This window comes from Primulina huaijiensis, chromosome 12, assembly GCF_012295235.1.
Source record: "Primulina huaijiensis isolate GDHJ02 chromosome 12, ASM1229523v2, whole genome shotgun sequence".
NCBI classification, from domain to species: Eukaryota; Viridiplantae; Streptophyta; class Magnoliopsida; order Lamiales; family Gesneriaceae; genus Primulina; species Primulina huaijiensis.
In genome coordinates, this window is record NC_133317.1 from 5281659 (window position 1) to 5304390 (window position 22732).

Consider the following 22732-nt stretch of genomic DNA (forward strand, 5'->3'; position numbering starts at 1 on the left):
ATTGATCAACATCCAAATAATTACATATATAATTAAAATTAAATTTTTAAAAATATATAAAAAAAATTAATTAAATTTAACACGCTAGTTACAAAAATAAAATGAATTTTAAAATATTCTATTATTAGAAGAACTTGAAATTCAATTTAATTAACCCGAAACATTATATAAACGCACAACATATATATTTGTTTTAAAACTAGGAAAATATATTTTCCGTCGGTCCAAATCCAATGTAAATGAATTTAGAGGCATATGGAGAGTAAACATATTTATCTCTTTCATTGAACATAAATTTCACATGCAAGTATTTTTAAATAGTCAAAAATAAATTTAGGTGTCAAATTATAATGATTTATATTATTGTTTAATATAAATCTCTCTTGTTAGTGTTCTTGATCCCTACACCTATACGTGATTAGGATTCTAGAACCGATAACTCCGGCTCGGCGGAAACAAAATCTAATATTTTGATACCGCAGTGATTATGCTTAAATTTTGAAACGATGTGAATTATAATTTATTATTTTAAATTTTGACGCTCAACTAAAAAATAATTGGATAAATCATGGGTAATTAAACTAGTTAAATTTATTCAACATCTATATTAAAAAAATTGTAGTATATAAATATTTATTTTTTTAGAAACTGAAATTGGAACCGAACCCTTTATATTTTTTGGTTTCTACTACAAATTTTTTTAAAAAAGAAATTAATTTACGACTGCAAAAAAGTTATTATTATTATTATTATTATTATTATCTATAAAGTTGTGGGCGGGTTTTTGGGCATTCTACCAAACATAGATGATAAATCAAGAAAAAGAGAGGGGCTTACCAGTTTTACTAGTATACTGACCTTCCTTTTCAAGCCGATAACCTTTTGTAACAAGTGATTAAAATAATCCCATCTACGTTTAAAAATCATGAGTCCCGAGACATTAACTGGGAAGAAGATATATTAAAATTAATATTAAAAATAATAATAAAAGGACAGACACCAAGACGAGTGGCCAAAAAGCTGGGACAGATGTTCGTAGCTATCCGAATTATGTGTTTCCATTTGTATTTCGATTATCTTTTTGAATTTAGTTATGAATTGTATTGTTGTATTAATTTTTTGTATTTATATTAAATTATATTAATTAAAAATCATAAAAAATTAGTTTTTAAATATTATAATTAAAGTAAATAAATAAATATTTTAAAAATGAACAATTATTATTTTATAATTTTTATAATTAAATAATTAATTATTCAAATAATAAAATCAATATTATACTATTATTTAAATAATATTTATAATTTTAAATATGATATTTATAATAAATATAAATAAAAAATCAAAAAAATAGAAAATCCCTGCGCCAATTTGGCGCAGGGGGAAGGGGCTGCGCTATTTTGGTTAAATTACGTAGCCCCCATTCGAGCAATCAAAGCTGCACCAAAATGGTGTTTTAGATTATTTTGGTGCAGTTTTGGAGATGGCCTCAGTTTAAATATAATTATCATCATTATGCAAATATATATATATATTTGGGAAGCGCAATTATAAAGTGATCTTATATATATAAAAAGAAAATATTTTTAGTATAATAATGTTAAATTCCAAACTGTATTAGTCAATTTTCAAGTTCCGATCACACAATCTAACAGACAAGATCATAATTCCACTCACAATTTTGACGTTTGTAGCTTTGTATCCTTTCTAAGCAGCCATTGATTCTTTTTGGAGAAAAACAAAACATTGGGATGCTAATTGGTCCATTTTCAAACAACACTTTTTTGGTTCTTTTACTGTGAAGAAAAGTTGTACAGAACTTGTATATATAAATTATTTCAGCTTTACAAAAAAAATTGTATATATAATATGTAGAGTAAGAAAATATCAAATTTTCGGTATACTGAGATTATCATATCAAAAAATATCAAATTTATCAAATTTTTGGTATACCGAAGATTTCGGTACGGTACGATAATAATATTAAATTTTAAAAATACGATATATACCAAAATGCCGAAATATCGAAAAAATATATAAATTTTTAAAACAATAAATTTAAAAATGCAAGGTTTTTTCGTTATAAAACAATATATATCGATATCGTATTGAGATCTCGATATACCGTACAATTTCAATATAATCGATATACTAATTATATATATCGAAAATTTCGATATATAGATTACGATATATAATTTTTGAATGTTACGATACAATCTAGTATTAGTAGATTGGTAGAGAATTAATTACGTAGAGGAGAACAATAATGTCTTGTCGGTAATATTTTGAAAGGCGCTCGTAAACATTAATGAATGTTACATGAGCATGCCACCTTCATCCTTGGCACGGTCCACGTCCACGTGGGTTGTCATTTCCTCTTTACATTATATTTCTTTTTCCATTTGTTATTGTATACGGCCATTATGAGGAAATCTAGTACGAAAAGAGAGACTTTAATAACATTTATAAATGAAAAATCAAATATCTTGTTGCATTAAATGGTGAAAATAAAAATTTGCTGATTGTGCGACTCATAACTTTAAATTATGTAATTGATGTTTTTAAGATGATTTCACATAATTTTTTTTTTGAAATGAGTCAATTCTATGAAGATGTTGTTGATCATAAACGAAAATAAATAAAATACGATATGTTTATCAGAAGTTAGTGTTGTGCTCGAATGTTGTTGATATAGCACACAACATGCAGCGAAAATTAATTATTTAACACACGTGTAAACTTTAATAACCATAATAAGACATATTAAATTATGCACAAGTACTTGTGCAATGACTCAGGATAAAAATTCACTGGAAAAATATGTAAATCGTTTATACAAAACAATACTAGTTGTATTAACAAAACCATATTCCTTGACACTCCAAGGAATTAAAATGCATCAAAAACGCAAACCAAATATTAGAGGTATAAAACAAAAAACGTATTGTTTAAAATCAAACGAAACCACTCTTCACCCAACACTTCACGCAGTGTTGTTCTTAATTGTCGTAAACATTAATCAGCAACACGTTAAGTATGTACCGAATCAATTACACAAATTTTTCACACAAAAATCTTTCATTTTGAACTTTGTGTATGCTCAAAAAGACTCTAGCATCTGCGCACACCTCTTCTCCGAATATTTTGACCTAATTATCTTCTCATAAAAATCAATCCTACAAACATGGAAACAATTGTTTGATAGGAATAAAATTCTATTCAAACCTTAGATAATATATCTAGGGATAAATACCAAAAATAAATTATGTAGGATAAATATCAAGATTTAATTAGGTCAAGCAAGACTAAAAATGCAAAACACTTATTTTTCATATTATATAAAAGACAAAATTAATTCTGAATAAAATATTAATTTCAAACTCCACTCATATTTATAATAATAAGTAATTTTTTTTTGCATAAAACATAAATTTTTTTCATAAGTGACTCAAATAAGAAATATGTCTCGCAAAATCACCGTCTCATTAAAACTTTGTGTAAATTATGTAACAAAATAAAATAGTTTAGTATCGATAATATGATTTAAGTATCAGAGAAATCTTATAAAAAACTATAACTAGCAATTATGGTGCGATCGATTTTATGGGGATTCATTTCCCCATTACACCAAAAAATTTATTAATAAGTGTACCTAGAAGAGTGATTTACTACTCGATGATGATGTAATTGTTTTATATCTGAGAGCTGAAAACATAAATTTTTAGCTTTTTTCAAGAAAAAGAGAAATTATTTATGGCTGTCAGCATAGAACATTATCTCACACATATACGCGAATTATAAGATTAATTGTGGTATTAAGCAGACTCCTAATATTCATATTTATAGGGTTTATTTCATCCTACCCATATGGGCATTACCCTCATGATAGGATGGATGTCCAAGATTTGCCTATGCATATATAGGACCCACTTTTTTTTTGAAATTGTATGTGTGGCAAGATCTTACCCGTTGAAATGAAATGAGGGTAGTGCCCAGATAGGTAGAATCTCATCTACCTATTAATAGATACATATTGCTACATTAATCTAGAGTAAAATCTATCTTTGATCAGGAATAAAATCCAACCGACAATGAACCGAACCTTTTATTTTAAGAAGGAAAATACAGCATAATAGATAACTTCTTCATTTACAAAAAATTAAAATTAATATTTTCTTCTAATTACCTATAGAATCAAATGCTCTAGATTTTTTTTATCACGTGTTTAATCATGGGTTTATTTCCATGTACAAATCTATGCTAATTTGTGACTTTGTCGTTTATCTTGTCTTTACAAGCTTAATTTTGCTCTACCTCGTATGGTATTCTATAGGTAGAACTATCTTTTTATCAATTCATAACTTTGACAACAATTCTTCAAGAGATCATGTTGCTATAGTAAATTTGAGTGACCACACATACATTTCGTTTCGAGGATAAAATTATTGAATGATTAGCACATAAATGGTAAAAAAAAATTTGATTGTTGTAGAAATGTAATATAAATTGATAAAATAATATTTTGTTTGATATGATTTTTGATTCTGAGATAAATTAAAAATCTTTTGGCCGTTGACAAAATTATCTTTGTGCTATTTTTTATTTTTATTTTTATTTTTATTTTTATTTTTATATAGGGAAATGGTAGAATTGGAAACAAAGTGTGATTAAAAAGTGATATAGTTAGTAAAGGGGGTGAGAATCAGATGTGTTTATTTCCCTTCAATTAATATGACTCGGGTCCTTTGCAGAATAGATTGAGTCGAACTATTCAAATTTCAATCAAATGAAATACTGGATATATGGTTAAACTAACCACAGTTCAAACCAATCCCTTGTACCAAACATAATTAGACTAAACCAACACACGTCCTAAGTTCCAACAAAAATGNAGATTGAGTCGAACTATTCAAATTTCAATCAAATGAAATACTGGATATATGGTTAAACTAACCACAGTTCAAACCAATCCCTTGTACCAAACATAATTAGACTAAACCGACACACGTCCTAAGTTCCAACAAAAATGAAACAAACCCACAAACAAAAGAACCTTAAATATCGAAAAAATTAATTACAGTAAATTTTGTAGATGGAAGAGACGATAAGGAGCAGACCCGGCCCACTCGAGCCCGGCTCGTGGTTGATATGACATAGGCGTCTATCCATCTACCTACTACAATAATAATTTGTAAGTGCAAAAGTAGACCACCCACACACCACCGTTTGTTATAAATACCCATCGTACCGCTTCGCTTTGTCTTTTAAAATACGTACGTGGCTAGTAAAAACAAAATAAAATATGGATCGAGTAATTATTTTCATTTTTTAGAATAAATAATAAACATTTCTACAACGTTAATTTGATACATACCATAATAATTATAATAATGTTATCTATTGTCTTAATACGAAATTTACATAATACGTATTGAAGAACAAGTGATTTTGAGTTTTCACATTATTATTAAAAGAATAAATATAATAATTTATAAAAATGCATGTTATACCCTTCCTGTACGTCCATTTTGGGACATATATACGTTCGAACATTTATTCTTTACAGGGACTATTAAAAACATCTATACACAATACATATATATATTCATAGTTTGGCAAACGCAATACTTTCCACAAAATTGAATATCCGCAAAATTGAACATCCGTAGGCCCTTGTCCTCGCCTACATCGCAAAGATACTATTTATCAAATGTCGACTTGCCCCAATTTGCCTGAAAAATGCTTGAAAATTTATACAAGCCCATAATTAACAAAATTTCCCGCACGGACTACATTTATTAAAAATTATATGGAATTTATCTATGTATGTAGACATTTAATGAGATTGGGGCATCAGTTCTTTATTAGATCACACAGTACTGCTGCCTTAAGGGAAAATCTAAGCCACAAAATATCTATTATCACATGGCAGGAAATTAAACTAGCCCAACGAAAATGAGACCGCGGGGTATACATAAATTCACCGGAGGAAAAATTTACCGCTCAGTTTCAAAAGAAGATTTTCAGGGATTAGCAAGATGCTAGCTAGCATGCATGATGGCAATGTCAAGATATTATTTACAGTTAAATTGTGTTTTTATCCTTTTAATGGATCTTTCGAATTAGAGCGCTTTATTGGCTCCGGTAAATGTCAAGCACTAGGCTGGCTTGAATGATAGTTCAGCAAACTTTCTAGAAGACAGCCCATACATTTACAAGACAGACCAGTTAAAAGAATTAAAGAAGTTGATGACCACTCCATTGTTCTACGGGGGGAAAGGAAAGAGGAAAAGGAAAAAAGAAGAAGCAAACATGGCAATAAACCACATTTATGTAGCTTTAGTTTATTAATTAGATTTACATTGATTATTTATATTATTGAAACTATTAAACGATGGATAAATAACAATGAAGATATATGTTTGAAAAAAGAAAGATAGTATATATATATGTATATATCCAGAAATGTTCAGGTCAATTTACTATCAGCCTTGCCTTGTTAACTCCGACACCAAACCTATAGCTACCTACATACATTAGCAAAATAAATTAGTAACATAATACCATTCGTATTTAGGTCTGCCAATTAACAAATACATTTATAAAGAAGTCTCGTAGGGTTAATTAATTTTGTATGAAGTACTACTGGTAATTAATATATAGTATCTCTTTTCAATATTTTTGTTTCATAAATTATAAATGAATAAAACTCGTATATATTTAGAATGTACGTGGCCGGATATGCCAACATAATCTTTTCTTTTTCACATATCTTCTTGTTCAATGGACCAGAAATTATATATATGACCAAAAACTACTTAGTTTCAGCACAATCACCAAATATCGAACTGCATGTGTACATTAATGTATGCTAATTAAATAAGCATATGAATGAAAAGCAACCAAGAAAAATAAATGAAATACAGCAAGTTACAATTTCATCTGAGGATCTAAGTCTAATATTGTATGAGGTACAACTTTATTTAAAGCAATATGTACATATATATGTTATATATGTATAGATATCTCTGTGTGTGTGTGTGTGTCACATATATTGTACATATATAACAATTAAAAAGCTGTTTTTTCTTTCAGGTGCATGATATATATGTTGTATAATACCACGTCCATATATACCAACTTAAATGGGAGTGAAGATTTGCATCTGACTGAGAATGTGCTCGAAATTGTCAGTAGGTTTGTCTATTGGATGTGTGTGTACCCCTTCGTAGGTTGTCACCACAATTCCTTCATCTTTAGACAGCCTTTGAACTTGCTTTTTCACGTTGCAATTTTGGTACGTGCACCTGTAATAGCTTCTGGAATAAACGACGAATTCACTTTAGTTTGTATGGGAAAATATTTGCGATTCAAAAAACAGAGGAGAAAAAAACAGTCGGAATTTTTTTTTACTCGGATTTGATTATATAATAAAAATCACTTCTACATTTATAGGAATCAGCAATAATTGAAATATATTTCCGGAAATTTATGTGGATAATTGGAAGAACAAATAGGGAAATGAGATCCCACCACTTGGGGGTAAAGCATTAAGAATACATGTATAGTTGATATTCATCAATACATGTGGAGTTCACACTTTTTTGTGTGGACCTCACACATAAAGATAAAATGTCCACCTTAAAATTTCACCTTAGGTCAAGGGGATATTTCCCAAATAAATTAAAGATATTAGATCCAAAAAATATGGAAATACAATTACGATCGAGATTATTATATGTTACATATCAATATTTCTCTTTATCATGATGTAATCAAATGTTTGTCATTGGACCATCAATATATATGTCAACTTCCATAAATGATCTAATGATATTGGAATATGGAGAAAAACACTCTCGTTTCACAGAGACTAACCAGATAGTCATCCAAAATTTGCCAAAATAACCCTATGTCAACTTATTACCAAAATAAATATTACTTGGAACGAAAATGCTTTCAAATACATGCCTAATTAATGATAGAATTTTCGAAAAAACATTGCATGTCATGGCAAAGACACTTTTACGTAACTTGTATGTTTTTTTTATTTTTAATCATATTATCGTTCGATTCATGGATTTATTCCAATAATTTGCACTTATTTTCATTTATAGTCTTTTTCACCGGAGTTTGAATGTAGCATCAGTCACTTCAATAATTTGGTTTCACTCCAACAATTTTTTGACATAACATCATCAAAAAAATCGTAATTTTCACCTAAATTGAGTTGAGGATATCATGCATGAAAGGAAAGCTCATACAACAATAGTTGGTTCACCCGAAGAAAATCACTGTCGGAGAGCTGATCAGGAGCGATCTATATATGTATAACTCGGGTCCGTCGTTAACATATATGCGTAATCCTACTCGTTAAATCATATATCCTAATTAATGCATAGCCATTAGGCTGATGTTTCCGCTAAAATTCGAGGAAACCAGGCCCGGCTCAGCACCCTAGGTGGCTGCTTAGGGCCTCCCCTTTTCTGGGACCTCAATTTTTTTTATTTTTTTCATTTAAAACTCTAGTAAGTCTATCAATTTTTTTTTGGTTGAAAATTTGAAATCGTGGTCAACTATTTGTATTTTTAATACTCTTTTATTTGCAAAAAACCCTTTATCATCTTAAATATATTATTTTATTTTTTTATGGAATGTGATTTTTCTTCTCTATTTGATTGTTGCGGTTGAGTATTTTTATTTTTAATTGATTTTTTTTTTTTGGTTTTCAAATTCTATAATCTTTTAATTTGTTTATTTGAATTGTGGACTGATTTTACTCAATCAATAATATTTGTTCCTTTTCGATGTTAGAATTTAAATTATAATTTGTATTTGTTTTGTTATATTTTTTAATAAAAATCAATTATTTATGTTTTTTTATTTTGTTGATTTTTATTTTATTTGTATATTAGTATATATATCATCTATGATATGTGAGATTAGGCATAAGAAATTAGTTTATTGAATTCTTTTTAGTTTATATATGTATTTTTTATAATTGAATAAAAAAATTAATGTAAAATATTAATGATAATTATTTGAATTTAATTATCTAGAAATATTTTATATTTAATAAACAAATTTATATAAAATATTTCTCTAAAAATTGCCGGGCCTCCAATTTTTTTGAGCCGACCACCGAAGAAATCATAAAATCGACGAACCTTGGGAATTTGTTGTTCTTCACTGCCTTTTGCCCATATTTTCTCCATCGATACCCGTCATCGAGTATGTCAACCTGGCTTCTCGTCTGAAAAGCACACCTGGGTTTCCTTGATTTTTTCTCGCCCTTTTTCTTGCTGGATCTATCCTCGTTTTCCACTGCGTTAGGATTGCTGAAACTTGAGCACTGGGGAACTGCACTACTCTCCATGCTTGTGATCAACCCCTTGCATCCAATATCGTTGTAGGGTTTGTGATCGTGTAATTCTGGATCTTGTGCATGAGAATTGGCTATGTTTAATAGGAAGAAATGGGGATTTTGAGGGTTGGGAGACGAAGATTGAAACATGGTCGGATATACATTCTCCATGGGAGAAGAGAGAAAAATGAAGGCTCTGAATGTTTCAGAATTTGTGGTTTACTTGTACGATCGCTGTCATATCACCCAAGGTTAATAAAGTGAAGGCGGCTGGCTATATATATATATATATATATATATATATATCCAATGTATGTGTGTCTATGGATTTGTCGTCAATGGCACGCTAAGTCAAAAGATATTTGTTTGAGGAAAAAAGGTACTTATTTTACTTTTTAGTTTTTAGCTTAAGATGGAGGGGATATTGGCTAGGAACTAATCGAGTCGAATCGATTCGAACTCTTGAATGTATGAATTTGATTCGTTTATAATTGAGTCGAGCTCGATCTTTATTTAACGAATAAATGCATGGTTCACGAGCTTATTCAAGCCTTTATCGAGACTAATCAAGCTTAATAAATATGAATTATACATTTAAATTTTCATTAAATTAATTAAAAATTAAATTATATATTTAAAGAAAAAAATATTATTCTTATTAAAATTTGTAAATTTATTATAATAAATAAATTTAATAGATTTTTCTATATATTTCATAAATAATATACAAAATCAATAAATCAAATATCAAAACTATTATTTTTCATTTAAAAGATTACTCATGAACTTACCAACGAACATGTTCACGAGCTAACGAGCCGAGTATTGTAAAGCTTGAGTTTAATTTGTTTATCTTAACGAGCTTTTATTGAATCGAGCTTCGAATAGCTCACAAACGGTTTGGTTCGTTTACATCCCTAACAGTGGCCGTTTATTTTTTTTTCCAATATTAAACTTAAGTTTCTTTAAATTTTATATTAATTAATGTAAAAGTAGAGTAGCTGGTTCTATTATTAACTGAAAAAATTAAGTTGTAAATCTCCAGTGATGTTGTATTTTGATGAAAAGATTTGATTTTGACGAACATAATATGAAATCTGTTTATTTGAAATTGATATAATTAAAATGTTATGTAGTTGGTTGCAGAGACGGAGCAAAAAAACTCATTTAGTGAGGGTAAAAATAATTGTTTAAAAGTAGTTAATTATTATAGAAATAGAAACGTAATTTTAGTTTTTGAAATGGAAGCAAAGTAGCACAAATGTTCTAATAAAAATGATTATAAAAATGAATATGAATTTACTAGCTATAACAGAAAATAAAAAAATATATATGAATTTAAAATATGTTACTTAAAAATATGTGTAACATTAAGGCATGCCAAAGTTTTTAATGCTTAATCTATAACATTTTTAAAAAATACTTGCATCATTATAATGAAATAAGAAATATGACGATTAGAGTAACAAAAGGATATGTGTGTGTGTGTGTAACCATTATTTATTAATGCAATGCATTAATTGTGCTCAATTTTATTCATTATTTTAAACTCACCAATAATTAACTAAATTTTATTAATTATCTTCATATGCTTAATATGAAAATATATCTTATTTTCATCGCACTTTGGCATGATCTTTGTCTGGCAAGCTCGCACATAAAAATCCGAGCACAAATGGAACGCCCGGTGGTACACAATGGATGCTAACGAGAATTTTTTTCCAGAAAATTGGGAATGAAATGCATTGAAGAGATAGTTGGAATATGAATTAGATACATATTATAATGTTTCAAATTCTGATTATTATGTTTAATTAAGGTTTTTGGGAACATAGAGAATATGGTACGCATAGTTTTTAAGGTTCATATGGTTATGCTCCCAAAGATGAGATATGTGTATCTCAGTCCTATTTTACGGAGGAACATGATGTAGAAGATAATGTGCATCTAAGTGGTGAATCCGACAACTTATTCGAAAAAGTATTAATAGTTCCTTCTACACATCTTGACTCCGTTGTCACGAAGAAAATGGAGGAGATGAATTTGATGATGGTGAATGTCATGGGACGCTTGAAGAGGCAAACAAAGTTATGATAATCACTATGAGATACATGATTGAGGAAATGAGCAAAGATCAAACTAAGTGAGAGTTCCATTATGAAAACAGTGATCATAATTGATGTTATCATGGTGAATCAGGTACAGCTTGTGTGGGCAATCCACTGGATAATGAAGGTAATTTAATGTTTAGGAAATTTGATTGAAGATAATGACTTCAATAACACCTGCAAATAAGGAAGGAACTCGTGAATGGGCGTCGGATGAGTGTCCGGCGTAGCCACTCCGATACTAAAGTCAGCAGGTTTTTAGAGGAAGAACACAAGCAATATATGTGATGATATATGTGTGCTTGAGAGTAAAGAATTTTAGAATCTATAAATGACATCAATACCTTTTATTTTTAGGAAGGAAAATATAGGATTACCTCGATTTGCGCGCCTACCTACTACTTATAGCCTTTGATGTTGACGTTCTGTCAAGCCACCCTACCTGTGATGACTTCTAGGACACTCCAAATCCATGTTGCTTAGACAGATTAGACAGCTCGTATCAATCACACTCGAGTGCGGTGTAATTCTTGAGGTGACCCAGGTAGTAAGGTACCCGAGTGCTTGGATGAGGGCACAAGGCTATGAATTACCTGGGAAGTGAAGTAATACCCGGCTAGTTGAGGAGAGCACCCGGTATAGCGGCTCTAATGTGGGCTATCCAATTAATATCCCAGGTCATCCATGACCCTGATCCTTATTTTGGGTATCACCGATAATATTGTTCATGAGAAAGAGTACTTCGGTGATGTTCAAGAGCTGAATGAAACCGGAGGATCTAATGAGAACTATCAAGCAGACGATAACCACCGTTGAATAAAAGTGCTATTGAGCGATACACATGACCCCTCAAGAGATAGAAAGAAGTGTGAGAATAACTCATATAAGAATCCAAAGTCCAACGGTAAGGTGCCTGTCATTCAAAATTATGTCGTCACTAGCCCAATTTATTCTGCAGGACTTTGAGGAACCATCAATCGAGCACATACTTCAATGAATACTCGGGGGGCACCATGTGCCCCTCAACCAGCTTTTCTTATCACACAATTCATATACATGTACAAAAGTAAGTACGTGGGTTATCGAGGAACCAATCACATCCTAGTGGAACCATGGCAAATGGTCCAAGGAATTGAACAATTCCTATCACCATGGAAATGTGGCATCAAAGAACTGATAATATATGCTAGAAGGAATCACGTCCCGAGGGCCAAGGAGCGATACAACAAAGCAAAGAAACATCGCTTCAGGATCAAAGAACATGTTTTCTCCGGCATCATGGTCATCTGGACCAACAGCTTGAGGGAAAATCAGGTCAATTCATGATATTATGTCCAAGCATATTGGCTGTTGGGCCAACTACTTCTAGTTCAATTTTTTAGTTCTACTTTCCAGCAATAAATCTAGTTCATTCAGATTTCAGATTTCGTCTTTTTCATTATAAAATGTTGTTTTCGATTCTCAGTGATATTATTGTGTATTCATGTCATCTGAAAAACTTATTTTCCATGTTATTTAATTACATTAGTTAAATTCATTAGTTGCATCCAGATCCGAGCTAGGAGGTTAGAACGGACGACGTAATCGAGGCTCACAACATCGACTGGAAGTTAAATTTTGGCACTCTTTTATCACATGTTGGTAGGATCCGCGCGTGTCGGGCATGCAAAACTCTGAGCCAAACAAAACCCCACACGTTTTTTCCTTGCATTTTTTAGAAAGAGAGAGAAAAGGGTTGGTATAGATGCAATATTACATGCTCATTAAAAAATAATGTATTCTTGAAATTAATATGCGAGTAATTAATCAAATTAATCGGAATTATCAACCAATCAGTTATATAATATGATTTCCAGTTTTTCTAATATTGGTAGTCAAGGCACGGGTTTTGAACATATCATGTAAATTTTCTTAGTTAATCGCCCGAGAATGATAGAGATTGGCCAAGTTTATTAATAATTAATGCACAAAAATATAATATCTCCATATTCTAGTCAAATATATAAATCCCAGCATAACCCTGGGTCCAATATCTTAATTATATTGTGACATCTTAAATCAATCATCAATATATATATACTAAACACTTCAAAAAAAAAAAAACTAATTTTACACAGAAATGAAACGATAAAAGTACGCTTATAAGTTCATTCAATTAAATTTTTTATTATTTATTTTTAAAATATAGTTTTGTTTTTTTCTCATTGTACTAGATCGATTAAATGTTTTTGTCTTTTCGTCTGATAGCGAAAAAATTAAAAATTGTATCATGTAATATCCAACTCATGATGATAACGACGGAACTAGACGAATAAGTTTATGGGATGAATTTTTAACCGGTGAAATAATCTTACATAATAATTTTGTGAAACATATCTTCGATCATAAAAAATAATATTTTTAAAAGATTTTTGCCAGCAAAAATAATATTTTTAACAATAGATATAGATCAAATTGACATATTTCATCGAAAAAATTAATATTTTTAAAAGATTTTTGCCAACAAAAATAATATTTTTACCAATAGATATAGATCAAATTGACATATTTCGTCGACATGGACTAATGAATCCATCTAAAAAAACATACTAAATTTTTCCTAAAATGTTAGCATGTTTGAGGGGGCCGAGACCTGCCCCTACCCCCTGCACCCGTCACCCCTAATTACCCCTTAATGTAATATAGTAAACGATTGGCGGGCTTTGGAGGCGGCGAAGCATTTAGGTCAGCTGGGACCAACCACGGGTCAATTAATGGGTGCATGTCAAGCCGCGCGTGTTTTGCTTTTAATATTTAACATATGAAATAACTATTTAAATGATGTATACTCTTAGCAAATAAAAATATTAAGATTTTAAAACGTTAAAAAAATTAGTAATTATATGAAATTTTCTAAAAAGATATCTACTCAAGATTATCTCATTATAAGTCAATTTTGTGAGACTGATCTCTTACTTTACCTTACCTATAAAAATATTATTTTTTTGCAAACATTATTAATTTCAATTCAGATATAGATCGATCAATCTATTTCTCGGATCAATTAGTGATGTTAGGCAGATGCTTGAGTACTTGTATAATCTTTTCTTATAAACAATATTTTTTTTGATGAGTAGGACTATTAATTTTTTTTAAATAATTTATGGTAGTTTGTAATTATTTTAACATGGGTTAATTTTTGGTAAAATTAATTGATGGAAGCTTTTTGTATGTTTCATTTTACTAAACTTTATAATGTTTTTTTAATCACGTTTTATTCTTTTGTTTTGTGTTTCTTTTTAAACAAAACCAAAAAACCATTTAATTAAGGTAGTTTTGGTTCACAGGAAGTGGTAAGTGAATGATGTATAACATGATTGAAAAAAAAGAAAGTCAACAATTTAATGGGCTTATGGATTGTGCTTGAATACTTTGTATATTGAATCATACAGTACGCCAAATTATGGCTACGGGTGATGAATTTTTTTAATCTAATAGAGAATTTTCGGGAAAAAAATTTGTTGAAGCTAATCTAAAGGTTGTGAGCATTTAATGGGTAAAGACGTATCTGTAATTTATGGTTTTATGTTGAGTTAAAACAGAAATATTAAAATATAATGCTAAAACATTATCTATATATGGGTCATGATCCACAGATTGAGCGACATGATGTTCTCTGTTCTCGCTTTCATTAAGAAAATAGTTCACAATAGCAAACTAAAGTATTCTCTCAAGGAAAAAAGCGCAAAGATCTGGAAAATAAAAGACGCATTCTAAAGAATTCAGGATTATAGTTTTAGATACGCTTCAACTTAAGTTTTCAGTCAAATTCTTATTAATTTAACATGATAGATTCTGTAGTTTATGAATTTTCCCACCTATTGAATATGAACATCCATTTTATCACATATTTGATATTTTGAATATCTTTCACCAATCGGAAATTTATCCTATTATGGATTTTTGTTACATTTAATAATAATAATAATGTATTTAGCAGTAATTATAACTATTGTACCAACCCCACGCGGACAAGGAGATCTTTTTTTCCTAAATTTTTTTGGGGAAAAAGGATATAATGTAATTGAGGACAAGATATTTCTGTCCAAGTATCACGTGTATGACTTATTTAGATAGAATAGAACCCCCCACCAGCTGACAACCAAAAAAATGGCAAGACATTTCTTCAATTCCTTCTATTAATATTTTTTAATATAGGCGTAGTGCGCGCTATGCCAAATAATAAAAAGGATCACATTTGATAAAAAAAAGAAACTGTTATTTCCACGAAAAACATGAATAAGACTATATTATATGTTATATATTTGGTACAGAACCAATTCCGTGTGATACCTAGAATTCGAAGATGTGAATAAAATATTGAAAACGATACTGTTCTTGGTCCAATTTCGTGGACAATCAGTCCTCGAGAAAACTGACTTTTCAAAAGTTAGAACTTTTACTAGTTTTTAGTATACATATTACACACGACTCATCGTGTAAATTATTCGCAATATTTCTCACAATTAATGGATGGTGATATCGTTGCTTCATCTCTTCTTCGGTTCTCATGTTGCTTCTTCTGTCACGCCCCGAAACTCGGGATTTGACACCGACGTTGTTTAACAATCACACAATTGAAACAACCAGCCTCGTAGCATAGTATAAACCGAAAACCAGTTTATTATTCATAACTCCTCAAAAAAACAACTGTCTTTACAACTGAAATAAAATAAATTTTCGGAAACGTCTAATCTAAAATTTTAAATTTTTAAAATTAAAAAAAATAATCCTGTCTACTAATCACCATCCCCAAAACTGTTCCGATTCTTCTTCTTCTACCTGTTCTTCGGATTTATCTGGGAAAGGTTGTAAGGGGTGAGTATTTTGGGAATACTCAGTAAATGGGGGAATTATCGAACACCACATAGAAATTTCATATTTTCGAAAATAACATATATTTACAGCATGCTTTTCATAATTTTTAACACTGCAATTTTTCACCTTTCATGGTTTACTGATATCAGTCCCTAAGTTTTAATCCTCTAAGGGGGCCAGGCCGTAAAACAGTTCTATCCCACTGTTAAGGGCCATATGTTGGAATTCCACCCATTTTCAGGGAATCCTCACAGTGTCCTCACAAAAACGTAACAAGATTTTAAAAAAAAAGTAGACGGTGTTCGACCGCATTTTTTTTTCTCTAAAAAGAAAAACACATAACCCAAAAATTTAAAATTTAAAATTTGCCCACTTACCTTAAATTCTTGATGCAAAAATTACGTGAATAATTAGGGTTGCTTGCACAGGAATTTCGAAAATTCCTCTTCAACGGCTGGACGGCGGCAGCGCTTCGCTGTGCTCGAAAATTCCTATGGAGACTAGAGGAGGTTTTTCGAAATTTAGTGTATGTTCTAAGGTGTGATTTTCGAAAAGNGATTCTCATGTTGCTTCTTCGATGACATGATTACTCCATAACACTTTCACGATCTCAATTTCTTTGTTTCTAAGCACTTTAACCTTTCGATCTAGTATTGGTACCGACCGTTCATGGTAACTCAAATTTGGTATTTATAAATCCAGTGGTTTGTGACGAAGTACATGAATTGGATTCGATACATATATTTACGAAGCATTGATTATGCTTATTCGAAATGAAAAATGACAATTAATACACTGTATTCTATACTATTCATAATGTTTGATCCCCAAAAAAGAAAAAAAATTCCCTATCAAATGAATGACATGTTTCTAGTCTAATATATATGGTGTGAATTTTTTAGAATATAATGAAAACTAATTATATGAGTTTAAAACTAAGCCCAATTAATATTAAACAATATGATTTCAAAATATATTTTTTTTCCGAAAAAAAATATAAATCTCAATTTTCATCAATCACCTTTGATAAAAGACAAAAACTTGTGTGAGACGGTCTCACGGGTCGTATTTGTGAGACGGATCTTTTATTTGGGTCATCCATGAAAAAGTATTATTTTTTATGCTAAAAGTATTACTTTTTATTGTGAATATGAGTAGGGTTGACCCGTCTCACAGATTAAGATCCGTGAAACGGTCTCCCATTATACTCACACTTGATAAAATTATGGGAGAGCGTCGATTGTGATGCATGTGATCGAATTGACACCAGTAATGACGAAAATGAATTTCCATTCTTTGATATCCAATGAAAACACAATTGCGTGTATACACTACGTAACCCCCGATTTTCTTTGTACTTTGAATGGACTAAAACCCACCCCATATATTCAAAGAGGTCCTTGTCTAACTTTCGACAGGTTTCGAAATTGGTGGAGTATGTATATATATTTATAATCAATTGGTCATATATTATATTTTTTTACCAACACTTTTCTGGATCATGTATACTTAATTTATTCAATTTTCGAGCAAAATCTCTATTAATTAATAATATTGAGATAATTAAATATTATTAATGTAGAGAGATATTTATTAATTGATATATTAATAATATATTGTTTTAAATAGTTTTTTACGATTCAGTTTATATAAATTTTATTGCATAAAAAATATATTTTATATAAACATAAATAAGTGACTGATTTTCATTGTTTTTAATAATTAAATAATATTAATTGTATTCTAATAAAATAAATGTCATTGGATAATATGAGTCAATTACTTCTGGAATCAATCGCGTGAAGGAATACATTTATAGATACAACTCTTCACAGTTTTTTATTAGAGAACGCGACAAAATTGAACAATGAGAAAAGTTATATATTAAATCTAACTACATTTAATTTTCAATTTAAAAAACAAATAAAATAATAATCATATTTTACTAAATTGTCTTAACTGTATTTGTAATTTTAGAAAACAATTAATTTATAATATTTATTTGAACATATATTTATATCATAGTCTTTTGAAAAATTATTATCTTATATCAATGTATTAAAATTATTAATTTAGCAAACTGACCCAAATCAGTACCGGAAAAACATATAATTTAAAAAAATTAATTTATATATATCGAGCATTAATTTATATATATCGATACGCGACATACGTCCTCGACTATATCGTTTGAACAAATGATTGACTTGCCAGCTCAAATGAGTTGTCAACCAAATTTGAAGGCAAGAATAGTCTCACTCGGAAATTATATACGACTGGTACGAATGCATGGTAGACCCGACTTTAATTCGGGGCTCTCAGTCGGATAAATAATTTCAAACAAGTATACGTAAGTAAATTTGGGGGTGGAGTAGAATTTAAGCTTATTACCATAGTTCTGGTCAAAGGTTGTCTTTATTTATTGATTTATTTATTCTTCTTTTTGGGGATAATAAATTACTTTACATGCAGATGGCGGAATCGTGCTTGCTTTTAAATATGTGGATTGTTTAATTACCTTTATATATTCGAAAGTAAAAAGAAAGTTCCAAAATTTCAAAGCTGCTTTGCATATACTAATTCAGTCAATATCGTTCTAGAAATTGGTGTAAAAACCAATATATTATATGGGTAAATTATACGTTATTAGTATCTTATGAGTATCAAGTTGATGAATGAGTGCACTTGTGACTAATGTTGGTAGGAAATTGATCACAAGTTCGATTTTTTTATTAATGACTTGTTAGACGAGCATGTCACATCTGGACTCGTCTGATATAATTTATCTAATTAATGTAGTTTGTAATGTGTTAAATTCAAGAATTTATACAATATGTATATATCGATCCCGTTACCAAAATAAAAATTATATGATTATCACAACAAAATAATATGCATCTTGCAATGAGATTGAGCGTGTACGCTAGTAAATTCATTTATTTTAGCAATTTATTTTATTATTTTACATTATTTTGTTAAATGTTATTTACATTTCCGAGGTATTGCAGACATGATTTTGAAATATTAATTTTTTATTCATTTGATGACTTTGTATTTTAAAAAACATAATGAAGTTGCAATAGATTTTCATAAATTTTTGTATAAAAAAACTCTTTATTCATTTTTTGTATTTTTTTACAATGGACATATTAATTTGGTCGTTAGATCTCCTACTAAATTAATCTGAATGTTACACAATAATAATAATAATAATAATAATAATAATAATAATAATAATAATAATAATAATAATAATGTTAAAAAATTAATGATGATCACTTGACTACGAAGAAACTAGGTCCTCCCCTCTTGGAGGGCGAGGAATCCAATGGACCGACTTAGCGGCCATTGATTATTACGGTGATGATTAATTTTAAATGGGCCAAACCCATTCTGTACATTCCCAATAAAACAGGTTCACCGTTTTCAAATGACCAAGCCCAATAAAGAATCGTATTGGAAAGTTGGATTTTAGTTGTTCGAAATTACAAGTTTCAGATCTATTAATTATTTCATATGTTCATTTATATAGTTTGTATAAATAATTTTGCTAAAATTCTATTTCACCCTTTCATTTAGGAAATAATATTAATATTTATAATCTTATCAAATTACTTCATATAAATTAAAAATACAAATGTATATCTCTATCTCTATTCAATATTAAGGCTGAGGTCGCTAGACCGTATTTTTTAGTTAGTGTGGCCTTTTAAATAAATAAGAAAATTACCATTTATTTTTTTTCGATTTAAAAAACAAATTGTACAAGCACACAAGTCATGCATCGGATACTAGTATTGTTGGACCCAAATCCTGGCAAATACAAAACAAGTAAAGCCTTCAAGTTAGAGGTTATTAGGTTAGAGAAATTTTGGTGGTTTGAGAAATTGGGTCAAACCTGCATGTCGGGGAAGTTGTGATAATCGTGAGAACGAGGGAGAACCGCATAGAGGAATGTGAGTAAAAGCAGATATGACATATATTTGGCATGATTTCGTGCTTGGCACACCTTCTAGTTTTTATGTCTTATCGAAGGAGTTAGAACTAACAATTGATTCGGGTTTGCAGTGTTTGATTTTAAAATTCCGATTTCATCTATTAGGCATGATTTCGTGCTTGGCACACCCAATGAGACCTATGAATGCTAATTTTTCAAATATGATATTTTACATGATAAGATATTGATTTCTCGGACAAATTTTTTCGAGACAAAATTGCAGGAAGATGATAAATACTATTTAGAGAGGTCACTACATCGACTGAATGCACGAATAAATATTTGGGAACATGGAGAATATGCTAATCATAATTCTTCATGTTTACATGGTTGTGTTTCTAGAAATGAAATGTGGATTACTTAAGTCTCTTTTACAAGGGAAATGATAAAAATTTAGATGGAAGATGCATTCAAAAAAATGTAATGTAATGTTTGATACTTAAGAGTACATGGTTTCTGATCCATATAATTATGTTTCCAAAAAAAAACATGAGTTTCACATAAGGTACAAGGCTCTAAAGAACAATGAGAAATAGTTGGAGGATTTGTCCATCACATGGTGGAACAAATGGAGATAAACATAAATTAATAGGAGCATTTTAACGAAATCCCTAAAAAACTCTCAGTTCTTTGTGTTTTCTCATAACTGGATTATAAGAAACTCGAGAATTAAGAATTTATTATGTCAAGTGCCACAAGACGTTTAGAAGAAGCCATGAGTTTCTTGACAGTAAAAGTGAGCAAGATCATACCGACCACAGTGAGTGGATTGGAAGAAGCTGTTGAATATCAGCAAAATTATTATCAAGGCGAGGAATGACAGACAGTGCTCGTAAACAAAACGTCGAGAAATATGAATTATCTGGAGATTTTTAGATATATGATAATCATTGTTTTATGAATTCACTTCTATGTCACACAAATGTGGAGAAGGATATCCAAAAATGTATATTTTGATAATATAAAAGAATATTTTGCTCTGAAATATGGTCTAATGAAGAAGTAAGAAGAGTTATATTTCCAAAAACTTTCAACAGGTGGTAGTGAAAATTTATGGAATTCTACCAACTGACATTCTTCTGTTTTCATTGATTTCAGACAAAATATGTATCAAGGAAAATTGTGCTAGATTAAGATATTCCTCGTTTAGGAATCTTTCTATTTTGGACCTCTTTATAAATTGTATTTAAGTGGGGTAAGGTAAACATAATTAAATATCCAAATTGGCTCATTGGCCAAGTAGTTACGAGAGCATTTGTTGGACTCAAATATCGAAAGTCACGCTAAAGCCCACAAGTTAGAGCCCATTAGGTTAGAGGAGTTTTGGCCGTTTGAGAACTTGCGCGTTGGGGAAGTTGTGATAATCATGGGAATGAGGGAGAATTACTTGGAGCAATGTGAGCAAAAACAGATACGACACATCATAAAAGAGTTTACACAACTTGTCATCATCAAGAACTCCAGTGCAAAAATCTTTTTGCAAATCTTTCAAATTTTAGCTTAGTTATTTCGCATATTTTCGACAGATTTTCTAATATGTCTTTCTTGTTTTTGACCTATTTTCTTCCTTGTACAAATGTTTATTCCAATCTATGAGGGAAAAATTAATTTGGTTGCTTTTATGAATTCTTTTTCCAATTCAATTCACTGTATTGAATCAAATTATTTGTTTTTTTAGCTCTTCGAGAGAGTTAGAACTACCAATCAACTCGGAGCTCATATGTTAATCAAATTACCTAGTTTTTGTGTCCACACACACACACACACACCACAATCTGTGCATTTTCTGTTTGTCCTACTATCCTTAATCCTCAACATAAATAGGGTCATGTAATAATATATTAACGAGTTGTTCAGAGTATTGGAAATATTTTAATTATTCATACTTTATATAAAATATTTAAAAATTAAAAGTAATTTCATGTTTACTTATTATAATATTTTTAATGTTTTATTATATATAAGTGTAAAAGTTTTTATATCATTATGAGCTTGTGTAAGAATAATTCTATCTTCAAAATCTCTGACGAACCATAAGTTGCAGAGTAATATTCACGGGGTTCACAAAATGAGTGCCGCAGTTTCAATCGAATATCCATATTCTAGTTATGACAGTACTCTCACACAAGCTGGCATTCAATTCTCGCATTGGTCCCAAACCCATTCAACTAGAATTTATGTATATATGATTAGGGATGTAAACGAACCGAACACATTCACGAACTTTTCGAGCCGGTTCGAATAATATTTGGTTCGAATTCGAAACTATCGAATTCGACCCGAACTCGAACATGTTCGAATATTTTTCGAATCGAATTCGAGCTAAAATTATATTGTTCGATTGTTCGCGAACTGTTCGCGAACCTTAGCATTATATTTAAAAAATAAATAAAATATTATTAA

General features: G+C 30.0%; 1 protein-coding gene across 1 annotated transcript; it reads right to left on the bottom strand.

Moving 5' to 3' along the window:
- Positions 1-6915: 6915 nt before the first annotated feature.
- On the bottom strand, positions 6916-9637 carry LOC140989312 (probable WRKY transcription factor 75). Its single transcript, XM_073458489.1, has 2 exons — positions 9171-9637; positions 6916-7322 (listed from the first exon to the last, which is right to left on the bottom strand). Exons 1-2 carry the CDS (start codon positions 9536-9538, stop codon positions 7145-7147), a joined length of 546 nt encoding a protein of 181 aa, XP_073314590.1. The 5' UTR covers positions 9539-9637; the 3' UTR covers positions 6916-7144.
- Positions 9638-22732: the final 13095 nt, after the last annotated feature.